The 18,024-nt window shown below is 38.4% G+C and overlaps 1 protein-coding gene across 3 annotated transcripts in view; it reads right to left on the bottom strand.

Annotated features, from left to right (window-relative positions):
• The window catches only part of ppp4r1 (protein phosphatase 4, regulatory subunit 1), a 68,920-nt gene that overhangs the window by 43,694 nt on the left and 7,202 nt on the right, over positions 1-18,024 (bottom strand). For 2 of the 3 annotated variants that reach the window (XM_073047249.1, XM_073047258.1), the window contains 6 exons: positions 16,222-16,357; positions 9,176-9,282; positions 6,648-6,790; positions 3,430-3,576; positions 1,489-1,596; positions 1,340-1,405 (listed from right to left, as the gene is read on the bottom strand). In XM_073047249.1, the coding sequence (XP_072903350.1) occupies positions 1,340-1,405; positions 1,489-1,596; positions 3,430-3,576; positions 6,648-6,790; positions 9,176-9,282; positions 16,222-16,357 (707 nt within the window). The remainder of the gene's footprint in view (positions 1-1,339; positions 1,406-1,488; positions 1,597-3,429; positions 3,577-6,647; positions 6,791-9,175; positions 9,283-16,221; positions 16,358-18,024) is intronic. The other variant, XM_073047268.1, reaches the window with a different exon arrangement.

The following is an 18,024-nucleotide window of genomic DNA, read 5'->3' as shown; positions in this document are numbered from 1 at the left end:
TTTGAAGTGAAAATAGGCAAGAAAATCAGCCCACACAGTTAACACTTTCAAACTGTTGCCCCTTCAAAATTCACTATAGATTATATCTGCAACAGCTGAAGGAAATAGATGAAAAGCAAACTGTGATGATGCTTCAAAACAGAGCTTTATACATTTAAAATATACAGGATTTAAAATGTGGTCTCTACTGAGTTTTTTTCTCCAATCTTGGTAATTGCTCTCAGTTCCTGAAAATTTCAGGCAACAAGTTCTATCTAAAGTCTGCCATAGCCTCACACCCACAAGAGGCATATATTGAGGAGGGGATCAAAATCAGCTTTAATAACCTCACTCTTGCTTTGCTCGAATAGCCTACTAACAATCACTGCCAAAGTACACACATTAAGGATGGTTCTTAGGTAATTACCAGAAGGCTGACGACATCTGTTGAACCTTACCCCCAGGATGAGCCTTCTAGGGAAAGGGAGGAAAAGAAGGAAATAGGAAACAAATAAATGAAAATAAAAACACTAAAACCTATTTCGTTCTACCTGTTGCAAATAGTTGATATTGCCAATGAAACCGTAATACATCCTCAAGAGCTGCAAAAAGAACCACAATAGAAACACTCGACAAATACTGTACTGGAGTACTAGTTTTTGAAGTGCTTTCTTTCAAAACATAAAACACTATGTTAATGTACAAATATACATAATTAAATGCAGTCCAATTACATAAAATGGTACTTATTACAAATGAATGGAAAGCAAATTTACCCCAATTATTAGCCGTGGGTTGGATCAAGTACTGTACAGTGCTTGACAAGCTCAGCAAAACCGTTAACCTTCTTACTTATTCATAACATGCCTAAACTCACTCATCCTAACATTACACCTAGGAACTTACTCCATCTGCCCACTCTTCCCCCAGTGGATTATCCACCCACCTCACTTGCCTTACTTCATTCCATACTCCACCTTCCTTTCCCATCAAATTCCATCACCTGCAGCCCACGCTGCCTCCACCACTCACCTCCCAGCCTCTGTTGGTATTTCCACACTTCTGTTTCATTTGCCTACCACTCTCCTCATCTGGATCCACCTTTTGCTTGCCCCACCCCAATCCTCTTTATACTAGCTACCTCCCCTCTATATAATCAGTCCAGGTGAATACTGACTGCTCATTTCTCTCCATAGACGCTGCCTGACCTATTGAGTTGCTCCAGCATTTTTTTTATTGTCAAGAAACAGTTCTGATTACAGATTTGCAAATATACCCTTCTATTTAAAAAAAAATCCTTTTTGCATTCTTTGATGGCCAAAGTTGATATGTTGTGTTATCACCACCTATGCATACTTACCAACAATTCTTCAGTAGCTTCACGACCAACAACACTGGATATATCGCCAATATTGGCAGCGCACACCTGAAGAAGGTCAAATAGTCTTGTACAATTAAACAAATAAAGCCAAGCAGAGAAACCAATAAGATGTGAATGTATATACTAACCTTTCGAACATGGAACATCCGACAATCACAGCACATTTCACAGAATCGGTGCAGTATATATCTTTCAGTGATAGCTTTCCCTACCATGGGGGCCATTTTGCACATTATCTACAATTAAGTAAAAAGTGAATGCAGTGAATAAAAAGACTAAAGACATTTCTTATTCTTTCAAAGTTAAAGTTAAAATCTGTCCTGAGGTTTTTATGTAGGCTCATCAGGCTAGTGCTTAGGCCGGTTTCAGTGGCGTGAAGCGACTGAGAGTACGAGACTAGCCCCCACCCCACCCCGGATAGGACGCCAGTGTATCGCAAGGTTAACCCCCAGCATTTTGCCAGTACCCATTTTCAGCTGGGTGAACTGGAGCAATGTATGGTTAAGTGTCTTGCTCAAGGAACTGTCTTGGCTGGGGCTCGAACTCACAACCTTCAGATCGCTAGTCCAATGCCTTAACCACTTGGCCACGTGCCACTCTTTCAAAAGTTACAAGTGAAATATAAAACAAAAGATATCACTGGAACAATCCTAACATCAGTAGCAGAAGTTTTGTTCTGTTTGGCCAAAATCAAACTGCTCTGATGACACAAATTATTTCCAAATTCAGAAATCTGAATAAAACGAAACCACCGGGCTCATTAAAATTAAATTGAATCCACGTACAGGTCCATTCTCTTCCCTGTCTAACCCTGCAAATTATTCCTCATCCAGTACCTTTCCAGATTTTCTTTCAAAAGGCATTGCTTTTGTTTTACCACCTAATTCCAGGTGCTAACATTCCTCTAAAGTAAAAATGTTCCTCTAACCATTTCCCTTGGATCTTTCCAAAACTGAAATATGCATAAGTGAAATGTTACACTCTTTATCAAATCAATCATGACCTTGTTCACTTCTATTAACTTTTAAGACTTCTTTCCTTCAAGGAAAGCTGCAGCTTCTTCATTTTCAGCTTATTTTAAGCCCCTCACCCCTGGAACTATACCAATAAATTTTTTCTAGGACCTTCACATCTTTCTCAAATCTGGTGACCAGAGCTGATTGCAATATTCTCTTGTGACCAAACCAGAATCAAACTAAGGTCACTTATACCTTTCATGGTACTGACCTTCACATTCATCCATCTCCCTCTCATATTCTCCCCTAAGCCCTTTCAGGGACTCTCCACCCAAATCCTGGCCCAACTACGTAATTGCTGACTCAACTGCCAGACCCCAATGTTGATTGCCAACTCAACCTTGAACACTGGTCCATGAGCTGACCATATCTGCATCCTTTGGCCCCTCGCCTAGTCAATGACAGCACATTCATGTACAGAAAATTTCACACCAACATCTTGTCATTGCTGAAGTTTGAAATAAAAGAAAGATAAATACAGGTGTCCCCCACTTTACGCCACTTCGCTTTTACAAAAGACCTATATTAGTAACCTGTTTTCGCATTACAAAGAGGATTTTTGCTTTTACGAAAATTTTTCCCATACAAATTAATGGTTCTTCACTTTACACCATTTCGGCTTAAGAAAGGTTTCACAGAAACGCTCTACCTTTGTAAAGGGGGAGGGGGAACGCCAACACACACTGTAGTTGCCAACACACACTGTAGTTGCCAACACACACTGAAATGACTATACTGGCTGCTACACCAATGGACTATAATTTCGACAGAGGTTTTCTCACAAGTGATATTTGATCTCTCCAAGCTTAATAAATTTGTGACATCATTTCACATGTGAATCCTATCAATCTTCAATTATTTAGTCTGTTTTGCCACCATTTAACTGCTTTCTTTCTCATCACCAAAATGGACAACTTCCATTACAAATTCCTTTCCAATGTTCTCATTTTACCTTATATACTTTAAATTGTCATTACCATTTTGTGCCCAGATCTCACTGAAATGTTATTAAATTCACAATTATAAATTTAAAATAACTGGCATTTCACTTACTGCTACAGCTTCTGTTTTCAGATCATCATTGCTTTCCGGAGCAGTTAGATCCAGTAGAACTGGACATACTTTGGTCTCCACATCATATCTTTCGATTATCTCTTGTTCTAATACCACCAGCAATGCTGCCTGACTTGTCTTTCTCACCTACAAGTAGAAAAGGAAGCTATCATGTGACAGATTACAAAACCACAAGTTTCACAAACAAAATATATACATCTTAATTAATTGACTCACTTGGAAGTTGAGTGGGAAGAATACACAACACTAGTACTGTTATTACAAGTGGTATTTCTCCAGAATCATACAATTATCTTTATAAAAGGGACTTCACAATGTTTTAATTATGTGGGAAAAGTTCAAATGCCACAGCCTTCAAGCTAAGAAATGCACAACTAATTAACAGATTAATAGAATCTAACAAAGTAAATTGTGGAGACAAGACATTGCAGTTACTGGAATCTGAAGCAATAAACAAACCGCTGGAAGAACTCAGCAGTGCTGTGGGAAGGAAAAGATTGACAGTTTAGGTCAAGAGCCTACATTAGGGCTGAGAGTTTAAGGGAAGAAAGCCAATATAAACAGGGAGGAAGGGGTGAGGCAGGAGCCAGTAAATGATAGATGGACCAAAGAAGTGTGGAGGATGATGGACAAAAAGAGTCAGTCAGCAGGGGAAAAATTCCAAATCCTTATCAGGAAGTTACAGGTAGTATGCCTGTGGCAAGGACTTGTACTTGGATCCAATTTCCTTTTTCAATCTAAAAGCAGAACTCATTCACCACAAGTGGTTACTAAGACAGCTCCCTACAATTATCAATCATTAACATAGCATGATAAGGTCTTGGATGAGAGTTGAAACCAGCCGAAACAAACAAGAAAAATTGTTTAATTTGTGGACAATTACACAAAAAATAAGCAGGTTACAAACTTATCTATTTGCATATGGAGACATATGACAATATATAAATCAGCAGAGAGTTATCACCCTAATAAGACAATAGATGCAGAAGTAGACCATTCGGACCCTCGAGCCTGCACCACCATTCTGAGATCATGGCTGATCATCTACTATCAATACCCGGTTCCTGCCTTGTCCCCATATCCCTTGATTCCCCTATCCATAAGATACCTATCTAGCTCCTTCTTGAAAGCATCCAGAGAATTGGCCTTCACTGCCTTCTGAGGCAGTGCATTCCAGACCCCCACTACTCTCTGGGAGAAGTTGTTTTTCCTTAACTCTGTCCTAAATGACTTGCCCCTTATTCTCAAACCATGCCCTCTGGTACTGGACTCCCCCCACATCTGGAACATATTTCCTGCCTCTATCTTGTCCAATCCCTTAATAATCTTATATGTTGCAATCAGATCCCCTCTCAATCTCCTTAATTCCAGCATGTACAAGCCCAGTCTCTCTAACCTCTCTGCGTAAGACAGTCTGGACATCCCAGGAATTAACCTTGTGAATCTACGCTGCACTTCCTTTATAGCCAGGATGTTCTTCCTTAACCCTGGAGACCAAAACTGTACACAGTACTCCAGGTGTGGTCTCACCAGGGCCCTGTACAAATGCAAAAGGATTTCCTTGCTCTTGCACTCAATTCCCTTTGTAATAAAGGCCAACATTCCATTAGCCTTCTTCACTGCCTGCTGCACTTGCTCATTCACCTTCAGTGACTGATGAACAAGGACTCCTAGATCTCTTTGTATTTCTCCCTTACCTAACTCTACACCGTTCAGATAATAATCTGCCTTCCTGTTCTTACTCCCAAAGTGGATAACCTCACACTTATTCACATTAAACGTCATCTGCCAAGTATCTGCCCACTCACTCAGCCTATCCAAGTCACCCTGAATTCTCCTAACATCCTCATCACATGTCACACTGCCACCCAGCTTAGTATCATCAGCAAATTTGCCTTATTCTCAATGCCTTCATCTAAATCGTTGATGTAAATTGTAAACAGCTGTGGTCCCAATACCGAGCCCTGTGGCACCCCTCTAGTCACCACCTGCCATTCCGAGAAACACCCATTCACCGCTACCCTTTGCTTTCTATCTGCCAACCAGTTTTCTATCCATGTCAATATCTTCCCCCCAATGCCATGAGCTCTGATTTTACCCACCAATCTCCTATGTGGGACCTTATCAAATGCCTTCTGAAAATCGAGGTACACTACATCCACTGGATCTCCCTTGTCTAACTTCCTGGTTACATCCTCAAAAAACTCCAATAGATTAGTCAAGCATGATTTGCCCTTGGTAAATCCATGCTGGCTCGGCCCAATCCTATCACTGCTGTCTAGATATGCCACTATTTTATCTTTAATAATGGACTCTAGCATCTTCCCCACTACTGATGTTAGGCTGACAGGACGATAGTTCTCTGTTTTCTCCCTCCCTCTTTTCTTAAAAAGTGGGATAACATTAGCCATTCTCCAATCCTCAGGAACTGATCCTGAATCTAAGGAACATTGGAAAATGATTACCAATGCATCCGCAATTTCCAGGGCCACCTCCTTTAGTACCCTAGGATGCAGACCATCTGGACCTGGGGATTTGTCAGCCTTCAGTCCCATCAGTCTACTCATCACCGTTTCCTTCCTAATGTCAATCTGTTTCATTTCCTCTGTTAACCTATGTCCTTGGCCCATCCATACATCTGGGAGATTGCTTGTGTCTTCCCTAGTGAAGACAGATCTAAAGTACTTATTAAATTCTTCTGCCATTTCTCTGTTTCCCATAACAATTTCACCCAATTCATTCTTCAAGGGCCCAACATTGTTCTTAACTATCTTCTTTCTCTTTACATACCTAAAAAAGCTTTTGCTATCCTCCTTTATAGTCCTGGCTAGCTTGCGTTCGTACCTCATTTTTTCTCCCCGTCTTGCCTTTTTAGTTAAGTTCTGTTGTTCCTTAAAAATTTCCCAATCATCTGTCCTCCCACTCACCTTAGCTCTGTCATATTTCCTTTTTTTTTTAATGCTATGCAATCTCTGACTTCCTTTGTCAACCACTGTGGCCCCTTTCCCCCCTTTGAATCCTTCCTTCTCCGGGGGATGAACTGATTTTGCACCTTGTGCATTATTAATAAGCTTACATTTGAGGTAGGACAGAAGTTTGCATAGGTTCACACTCAAACAGAAAACCTCTGAATAAATGTTCTCAATGGGAACTAAAGCATTCAGTGGACAATTTGCAGAAAAAAGAAATAAAAATACCTGGTTGTTGGGGTCTGCAAGGCATCTAACCATGAAGGGCAACAAATATTTGGAGAAAGCATAAGAAATGGAAGGCCTATTTTCCTGGCAGAATATGGCAATATGAGGCACCTGTTCCATCAACTCCGCACGGACAGTTGGCTCTGTAAAGAGAATGGCTTCATTACACAATGAGCAGTAAACACGATGAATGAGGTTCAGATAATTTACAAGGTGATGTCAGATCAGCTTGGATTGCATTCTGAAGAGAAAATTGTTTTAAAAATGCAGAGAGGACAATTGCTTGCATTTAATGCTAAATGCCTACAATGAATTTGATATGTCTATAGTTAAGAAAACGGTAATGATAGACGTTATTTTCCTCAGCTTCCCCGTGTTCGTAGCTTTTGACATTCAAATTTGCATTTGATTCTCTGCTTATTTCTCTATTTTGACAAATTACGTGAGCCTCCTAATTTATTCCATTAGTGACCCATTAAAACATTGATAAGCAAATGCAGCAGCCATGCAAACTTCATTGTAGCATGCTCTGAAGCTAAGGAGCTGATGAATAATCTAAACCAATCTATAAAAGTTACTTAAATATGCCTTTAAAATGCACTTCCTGTCGCATCAATTGATTTGCTTGCTAAAGTGGCAAGGTACAAGTTCCACTACTCAAATGAGACTTACTTACCTACAGGCAGGGCAAAAATTAACATTTTAATAACTCACCAAGGGTATACGTTATCTTTTGGTGGATACATTTTTCTTCATGTTGTCTCTCCTGATTGCACTTCCCCTTATTGACACATTGAGATTTTATAACATACATCTCCTCCATAGGCCAATGAAATTTTTTTAAATTTCCAGCCCTTTAGCAGAGAAAAAAATTGCACACCCTACAACAGTCCTGAATGCAGGCAAAAAACAACTGTTATATGCCTATTCAAATTCACTTCAATTCCTGGAACAAGTTTAAACTAAGCATGCAGAAAAATGCAGCACTACAGTAACTAGGAGCAAATCCAGTCCTGACAACAGTTGCATTAGTCATCACTAATTATGGGCAGTAATATAATATGCAGTTCAAGTGATCTAGCAGTGTTAAGCATTTTTTTTGTTTAGAGATACAGTGCAGAATAGCCGCACCCGGCCCTTCAAACTGCGTGGCCAGCAGCCCCAGATTTAACCCTAGCCAATCACGGGACAATTTACAATGACCAATTAGCCTAATAACTGGTAGGTCTTTGGGTGGGACTAACTGGTGGGAGGAAACCTGAGCACCCACAGGAAATCCACACATTCCACAGGCAGGACATAGAAACCTGGATTGGACTCCGAACTCTAACAGCCTGAGCTGTAATAGCATTATGCTAACAGCAACACTACTGTGACGCTCAGTACATACATTGACAGGAAAACCTGATTAACAGCAGCATGTTATGATACGTTGTTGGTCACTGGTTTTATAAAATTCTAATCACACTTTGAAATGAATCGATACACATGTACTGCATCCTTTACAAAATCCTATTTCTTAAACACTCGCCCCACACCAGTTTTCAGAGCTTGTTTATCAAAAAGAGTCCCACAAACATTGCTTTTTGCCCATAAAGCAATATTATGTAAACAGATAAACACTCAAATCTTTCCTCACTTATATTTCATGCATCGCAACCATTTCCTGTCTTCCTCCTCACATTCCAAGAAAAATCCAGAAGATCCAAAGCCTTTTGAACAAACATGCAACAAATTAAATCAGAGTAAATTGGTCTAAATTTTCAAACACTATTATTATGGCTGCCACCTCATAATTTCTAGCAACTGTAGCTGTGGCAAAGGAAATACACACCTATAAATGAGTCCAAGCTTAATCTGGTGTAAAACCTCCCACTGCATTAATATACTCTTCAGCACACCAAGGCTCTGATTCCCACAATTCCTCCAGTACACTGGAGACACATATCCACACTTCCATGAAATTACTCTAGTTCCATTTCCCCATGCCATCTTAAGACTTACCATGTTCACTGGAAAATTTATTGTAATATTAAACAACGTAGCAGCTGAAAGAAGTGAACTGAGTCAATAGTCCAAAAAATCTGCCTATCTGGTACAAAAGTACTGATTAGGGTTTTTAAAGAAGTTTTCCTTTATTCGGCTATGGTCCCTAACATTAAACATGGTATATGATGGAGCAACATCCAGCAGTCTTTCAGAAGTTGAGTTATATTTATATTCTGAAAGTAGAATACTTTTGCACAGCATTCATAATGAGAATGCATTTCTGTACAATAATGTCAGAAAAATTAGTAATGGCTATGAACCAGTTTGTGTAATTGAAAAAACAAAATCAGTTAAGACCAATTCTCTTTACTCCTTATACAACACCATCTTAATCAGGTTTAATATCACTGGCATATGTCATGAAATTTGTTGTTCTGCAATAGCAATACATTGCAATATATAATAAAACTAAATTACAATTTTTAAGCTCTAAATAAAATCTTGCTGCACATTATAGAATATACGTAGAAGCTGATTACCTGGATCTTCTGCTAGTTTACTTATTCTCTCGAGCACCGCGAGGCAGTCTTTTTCATCATCGCTGACTGCCCGCAGCGTGTCCAGCAAACCTCTTGCTACCATTTGTCTATTAAAGAAAATAAAATTCAAATTCAAAATACTTCAATCTTTCACCATACTTCTGTAAAGAGATGTTATATTTTTCTTTTCTCCACTTCAAAGAAAACTTTAGATTTGATTCACTATAATCACACAGAAAGACACACAAGTGGTACAAAATTGCATCAAGTTCTGATTTCAGATGTTATTAAGAGAAAAATCAAGCAAATTCGAAATTCACCCATCATGTACTCAAATTTTCTGATGATTAATTAGACAGCATTGGCAGAAGCCTAGAAATAAGCACTGCTCTTCTCAGCTACATTAAAAAGCATTCTTCACACCATGCAAAGTCCTTTTATTTTGCAATGAAGCAACAGGCAAAGCAAGTACGCAAGTTTTCAATGTCATTGTCAACTTTATTTCCTCAGGAACTACAGAAGAATGTCATCCCTCCTTATCACTGGCAATAACGGATACTTAATCTAGCAGAAGTACTACTGTATAATGTTTTGATTGGGTCATTCTATTCCTTCTTCTGATAGACTATCTTCAGATGTTTCACAGTATTGCTCCACAAGCAGCTAGATTTTTCAAAATTGAACTACTTCTTGGCCTCCAAAAGCTGGGCTCCACAATAATTCAGTAGTAATCAGCATTCTTCAATGTGAAATTAATCCAAAAAGGGCCAAAATCCTATTTAATACTCTGAGCCAAATTGATAGATTTGATCCATAATAGTGGCATTAATTGGTTGTTGACCCACCCTAGCAACACAGGAAGCATGATTTAAATTAGATGGAGGCCATCAGCATAAATCATTAAATCCTGAAGGGGAAAAAATAACAAAATCTGCATCCAGGACCAATCTATCCCCGTAGTAGGGGAGGGGAAATGGGTAACCAGACAATCTACAGAATAACTTCCACCATCATTACAGAGAATACATCTTCCACTGCTACCGCAATAGTCAGTTGGATTTAGAACTTCCCATTGCTAAAATTTGGAATTAAACAACCAAGCTGAAGTTTAATTTTATTAGTTCATGAAGTAGGAAAATTTGCAGGACCATGTGCATTGGACAACAAGCAAGTTAGAATGGGATGAATAGCCTCCATGAATTGTATGACTAAATGAATGACTTCTTAGTAAAGAAAATCAATTATTCTTGATAGAAAAATGTTGTCTTTTCATTAAAAATAACACCCAATGCTATCTACTCCATAACACAAACTGATAAGCATTCACAGGCTTAGTTGCAGTAAAATAATCCAATTACATTAAAATGGAAAATTTCATTTAGTTTTTCAGAAACTGGCACAAATGGCAAATTTCTAAGTAAGGTACTTTAACAGAATCTAATTGACAATGCATAATGTCAGTATGTATTTTGCTGATAGTTTATGTGCCTTACCTACTTCCTCATCGCTTAGTTACAGCTCTGACTGACAAGCTGTGCCATTGAGTAAGACAACAAAGATATCAATTTCTACACAGAGTAGCTATTAAAAATGCAGGAATATTTTGAATATTATTCTATTTGAATTCAGAAACATATCTAGAATTATTGCTAAGTGCCATCCCATACCTATTAGCAGAAGCTCGATACAATCTGTACCTGTCTTTGTATCACAATACATTATATAACACAGATAGGTACCAAAAAGTTAAAAGCTTGGGTTGGAATTGAAAACAATTTTGCCTCTTCAAATTATATTTATATTTGGCTCTGTGTTATTCCCACTTTGTTTTAACACTGCACTAGTAAAAACTAAAGTTGCACTTCCAGATACATGCATGAAAAACTGGATCCAAAATCCACTTGGCAACAGAAGATGAAGGTTTACTTTTGACATTGGATGCCTGTGACTGGTGGTGTTCCAAAGGGAGAAATTCTGGGATCTTTGCTGTTTGTAAATGATTTGAATAGAAATGGCATGATCAGTAAGTTCACACATAATGTGAAATCTGGCAAAGTTGCTGATAGTGTGAAAGAGTTTTTAAAACTATAGGGTGATATCGATGGGCTGAGTAGCAGCAATGGAGTTTAATCCAAACAAATTCGAGTTCTTGTGAAGTACTAATGGAGCTAGAACACCACAAATGTTAGGGTCATAAGGTGCTGAGAATCAGAGGAACATTAAAATACAAATTCACAAATATTTGAAGGTGCACCAGAGGTTGGTAATGAGGTTAAGAAGGAATATGGGATACTATGCTTCATGAATACAAGAACAGGAAAGCTATGCTCCAACTTAATAACACATCAGTCAGACCTCAGCTGAAGTACATGCATTTCTAGTCAGCACACTATTAGAAAGACAGGATGGCAATGGGAGAGGCTACAGAAATTCACGAGGAAATTGCCTGGGATGAAGAACAGTACTGATTGAATGGAAAGGCTACGTCTGTTTTCCTTGTAGCAGAGGAAGTTTAAAAAAGGCACATTACAACTATATATAATTGAGATTATAGACAGGGTTGACTGCAGGAAATTATTCTCCATATCAGAGGCAGATAAAACTAGAGGAAATAGGTCCAGGATAAGGGGTGAAATATTTGAAGGATGAAAGGGGGCCTTTATTTTCCTTAGCGGTATCTGGAATACACTGACAGTGAAAAAACAGTTGCTTACAGCATTTAAAGAGAGTCTGGATAAGCAATTGAAATCACCTAGGCATAGAAGGCTATGAGCCAAGAGCTGGAAGAAGGGATTAACATAATGGGTTAGTGACCACTGGTTGGTGTGGACATGATGGACCAAATGGGCTGTGTTCTTGTCAAATGATTTTTTTAAAACTCTAAAATCATAGGACTTCCTTTAATATCATCAATAGCTCAAGATATTCAATGACTAAACACTGGGAAAAATTAATTCAAAGAATAAGCAATGTGTCAAAAATGATATTTTTAGAAAACATGTTCAGTATAGATGGTAATGTTTTAACTAATTACGCAAGTGATCAGTTAAACTTTCTGGTTAATGGCTGAGTAACCAAGTCTGCAACTACTAACCTTTTCACATTAGGAACCTCCTGGACAAAGTCGACTCTATCATTGGCAGGGAACAAAACCCTTCAGTATGATAGGAAAATCTGTGATGTACGGCCAATAAGTGATGCAATTAGGACAGGCCCACCCACACAAAAAAATGTCAGCTATCAAAACTTTGAATCATTTTGAATGCTTCCTGTATTCAAAGTAAAAAAAAAGAGACAGGTTCATTCGCCCCATCACTGAACTGTTCCCACAGCCTATAGATTCATTTTCAAAGACACTTCATCTCATGTTCATTTCTTCTATGGATTTTTTTCCCCTTTTGTTTTTGTACAATTTTCTGTCTTTTGCACATTGATGGTTTGTCTTTCCTGTTGGGGAAGTCTTTCATTAATTCTATTGGGTTTCTTGTATTTACAGCGTATGCCCACCAGAAAATGAATCTCAGGGTTGTATATGATGACATATATGTACTTTGATATTAAATTTTATTTTTAACTATGATCACATTCCTAAAATTTCATTAACTTTAAAACACCTTTTAAAAAAAAAGTTGGAGAAACAACTCAAACATCAGTTGTTTCTTACAGCTGTTCCTCTATATTGGAATTAATAAATGTTTGTAACACTGGTCAATTGCTGGAAATTCCTACTCCTTTAGAGCTCAGACAATACAAAGCCAGAGCTGAATCAGAGATTCAGCAATGACTTGCTGTCAGGAGGAGCAAGACCTCTGTACACGTACGTAAGCGCACACACACACACGGAAATCCTGAACTTGTTAGATGGAAATGCCAGCAGTTCCAAGTGGAACTGACTGCATTTTACTGAAAAGGCTACAGCTTAGATTGATAAAAATCCATCACAGCACTAAGATGTCATAACCAACTAGAGTCTAAAGTTAGTGGCACAACATTACCACTGGCAACAGTTCTGCTATCTCAAGTGGACATAGAGCGTCTCATGGCACCATTTCTAGGAATGTTCTCCTCAGTAATCTAGTTAATATTAATGTATCAACTCCATAAATATTACCGATTTTACTCATGAGGTCGTAAAAATGAGATCCATGCTTTTTGTAATTTATACAAGCCTGTTCACAAGTCTCATTTCACTTTGTACTGCCTTATTGGCCAATTTAAGGTTACTTTTTTTAATGCACTTTCAGCTTCTGCCTTCTTTTCTGGAAGCATCTCAGGATCAAGGACACTTTGCTTCTGCCCTGATTTTATTTGTTAAAAAGTAATTGAGGAGGCCAATTCAGGCAGGAGCTGTCCACCAGGGTGAACATGTAGATAGATTACAAAGAACTTTATTCTTTTGCCTCTTTACACATGCCTCTTAAGTGCCCCTAATGCCTGGATTGACTACAGTTCCATCCTCAATACTATAATTCCAAGCAAATTCATCTCCAAATTCCCAAACCTGGGACAGAAAACCTTCCGTTGCAACTGGATCCTTGACTTCTTGACCAAAAGACTGCAATCCTCCCCACGATTTAAAAACTTTATATGTTAATGAATATGGCAGACAGCTTTTATAGAACTTCCATTAAAATAATCTTCCACAAAACCCAAACCCAATTTGCAGGACTACTAGAATTCTGTACAACTAAAATTAATCGAAAAGCTCATGTGAAGCGCACAGTTCTGTGAAGAAAAGCTAACTTTACTTATAGAAAGTTATGCATTTGTTCATGCAGGTCAAATCCATTTTTATTGCACAAAACCTCTCATTTCACAGTTCTTGCATCAATAAATAACACATTAAACTCTTCCCTCATTTTTATCACTTCTGCACTAAATGACTCAATCATGAACACATTTTCACTTCCTTCCCCAAAGCTTAAGAATCTATTTTGTAACAAATCACATAGCTGCATTTGGAAAATCCACAAGCAAAACAAATGCTGTAGTTGCTGGAAGTCCAAGCAACACACACAAAATGCTGAAGGAACAAGGGTTTGCATTGATTATTCACTGCATTTGGCCCGAGTACTCCAGCATTTTGGAAAATACACTATGGAATCTGCACCTAATCTTCCTATAATATTCATATGACTGCATTGGTACTTCAATTAAACACTACATTGTAATTTGGTAGCACATAGAAAGGCCACATACATTTGCCCACAAGCCTCCAGTATTGGATACCACTAAAAAAAACGCTAACTCCACTGAAAATCTAACTGGATTTTTCTCAAGCTCCAAAAGATTATTAGCATAAAATCAAGATACAGTTCTAATATCTAATCAAATTAATGAATGCTTTTACAGTCTCAGAAATTTGTGTCTCTATGCAAGTGCTGCAGAGTCTGGAATAGTAGGAAATGCTGCACCCTTCTAGTATGTTTCAGTACACTGAACTCCACCTTCTGTACATTGAAAGTTGCCGTGCAGGCCTTCCCAGCTTTCACTTAGATTTTTATATTATTCTATCATTGCAACTGAGACAAAGGCACACCTAAAAATGACATAGCTACCTTAAACAAGGCAGTTGATTTGAATGTCCGAAACAGGACTTCAAGTGAAGCAAAATAAAGTGCACTTAGTTATGGCACACCTCAAAGTGCAAGGGCTTGCATTGATTATTCACTGTATTTTTGCTGAAAGAGTGTTGGGCGTTGTTTTTTTTTAGGCAGTTGCCCATTGTAACATTGAACAGTTTGCTAACCAACCAATGCAGAGATCATGCAAATAGAGTTCTTCCTCAAGTTAAATGCACACCAGACACATAGACCCAAAGCCAGAAGTCAGGTGCAGATTGCCCAAGAGCAAAGGAACAAAAACCCTTTTTCACATACTCTCAGCTAGGTCTAAGTGCCTTCAGCTACTGTTGAACCGATTAAAGCTTTAAACTGAACAATACAGTTTTCCATAAACTTAACCATTCAATCACTTTCCTCTCCATAAAGTTTTGGAATATCGAATTATCAATGGTTGTGAGTAAAAAAAAATACAGCCTCAATGCCAGCTACTAATTCACAATGTTGACCACATGCAATATTTTAGAAGAACTGAAAAAATTCAGTCTGCATTCACAAGCTTTTAAGTGTTGCTAATAAACTAGCACCTGCTCTAAACTAACTTTTAAATGCAAACATCAAAATATTTGTGTTAGTCAATTTATGATTGTTGCTTTCCATGAGGTGATGAGAAATTTGTCTAAACATAGTCTAAGTAGCAAGTCACAATTAACACTGCTCCCGTCCCAAATGCAGTTAATTCATGTAAACTTCATTGGGAATGAGAACCACCACTGAGAGATTTAGGTTTATTGAATAAAAAAAAATTATATCTGGGGATGAACCACCATTTCACTCAATATTCACTCATGTACAATTCTCATCCGTGATCTGCAAACTAAAGTTGACAACTGCTCTTCCCTAAAGTTCAAGGGCTTCACAGCTACAGAAGTCAGTGTAGCACAGACCAGAACATGAACCTAATGAAGAGATTGCAGATACTGGAATCTAGAACAAAAGAAACGTAACTGCTGGAGGAACTGAGCGAGCTGAGCAGCATCTTTAGGGGGTGGGTGGAGGAATTGTTTCAGCTAGAGAACCTATATCAGAACTTAAACGTGCTTGCTTACAACTCAGTGAGACCCCAATTAGATACTCACATAATAAATGCTTAGTGTAAAGTAAAAAGTATGCTATTAGAGCATTACTAATTTCAGTGTTATTTGTGAAAATATACTTGGAAGTTTAAAATGCAAATAGTAATAATTATTGTAAGAATTTATCTTAATCAATCACAAAATGTCCAAGTAATATTGTCATGTTCCACTAACAAAAAGGATGATTTTCTTGCCCGTATGGATTTTAAATCGACTCCACCTAGCCGTCCAATACAAGTCAGCATTTTGGGCTATAAAATTGATTATTCAAACATTATTTTTCTGGAAGGTAAAATAGAAGATAAATATTTCAGATTTGTCTGTATAAATGCACTTCTTCACATCATACCTGTTAAATGTGTTCTCACTAGCAATGTACTTATCCAGTCGGCCCAACGGTGTTAACATCTCGTCTTGAGACACAAAATCCAAGGCTGAAGGTATAATAAGGACATCAGACTCTGAGCTGTAGTCATCCACACCAACTGGCAGAGACATCAGAAATGTTATTTGCAATTGCAACCTGTTTAATCTGTAAATCTGAATGATTCCTTAAATACAGTGCTGATATATTGGAAAATCCACATGAACTCAAACCACTGGCCTGTTCACAGTTGATATTAAAACCTCAAGAAGCTATAGGCTGTAAACCATTGCTTGCTTCTACCACTATAATACTTTGATAAATTCACTAACAATTTCAAACACAAGACACTGCAAATGCTGGTATCTGGAATGAAAAGCAAACTGCTGGAGGAAGTCAGCATGTTGAGCAACACCTACGGGTGCTTTCAGGGCGAATAGCTGACATTCTTGGTCAAGACCCTGCATCAAGACTGAAAGTGAAGAGGGGAAATGTCTGGTATAAAGCAAGGGAAAGGAGTGAGATAGGGACCAGTAATACAGAAAACAAGGGAATATCTCTCCTTTAATGGCTCCTAAAATCATCTTCCATACTGGCTTCCAGCAATTGTAGCCTTTTTATCCCTATTCATTATCCTCCATCTCCACCTTCACCCTACACTACCCACACCCACCCCAACATGGCTGCATTAGACCCTTCCCCCCCCACCCCCGACTGCCTATCACTCTCTTGCCTCTGCCTCCCAATTCCACTCATTTCCCTCCCTTACTTGGCTCCTTCTAATATCATCCCTCATACCATCTCAAGCCCATCTCTTACCTACAGGCCCAACTTGCCCTACCTAAGATCAACACAACTCCTTTTCCCTTATTAGATGCTGCTTGACTGGCTGAGTTCTTCCAATAGATTGTTCACTGAAATATATCCTCAATGATTTCACAAAGCCAATTGTATAACCACATTAATGAGACCTTCTTCTAGGCTTTCAACTACACAAAAAAACAAAACATAGCTTATATGATTAAGTGAAGCTACTATGTAGCTGAATTACTGGTCTCAAAATGACTGGAAAGGAGGAAGAGAACAGTAGTCCCTTCGTCAATTTTGTCAAGGTTTCCTGACAAACAATAGTTCCATTGTAGCTTTGTTAGCATCAGAATCAGGCAGCTGATTTAGAAGGGAGTGCTCTTCCTCCACATCTGCTTGGTTACAAAGGAAACTACACGCTCAACCAAGCCTCAGTAAGTTAAATCCTGAGACCTCAAATGATTTAAGATGAAAAATGCAACATAATCCTTTCTCCTGAAGATTCAGCATTCGAGTAGCCTTTCCAAAGAGATGCTGAATTAACCTGAAATAAACAATCAAATTTTAAATTCTTTTTTGATTAGTATTTGATAATAGCAGTAATTGGATGGTTGCCAGGTTGAGACAAGATTTCCTCTTGGTTAAACAATTTGCCCGGATTAATAATACACAACCTTGAACAGTCTTAGAGAACACCCAATATCCGAGAAACAGGCCTGAAATTCTTGACTGAGCCAAGATACAAAGGGAATCGATTTTCGGTTTAAAGAAATGGACAAAGAAGCTGCATCTTCTGCCTTATTTAAATCTGCTGTTGACTGACATGTTCCAGGGTGCAGAAGCACATGCTGAGGCTCGCACTGAAGCTTGACGCACCCAACACAAAAGCTGTGGTGAAGGATCACGGTGTAGGCTCCTTACGTTACTGCACATAAAGGCTAAATCAAATATAGAAGCCCCTAAACATAGAAATGGCACATC

The sequence above is a fragment of the Hemitrygon akajei genome, chromosome 1 (genome assembly GCF_048418815.1).
Source record: "Hemitrygon akajei chromosome 1, sHemAka1.3, whole genome shotgun sequence".
Taxonomy (NCBI): Eukaryota; Metazoa; Chordata; class Chondrichthyes; order Myliobatiformes; family Dasyatidae; genus Hemitrygon; species Hemitrygon akajei.
This window is presented reverse-complemented; position numbering and strand designations above follow the sequence as displayed.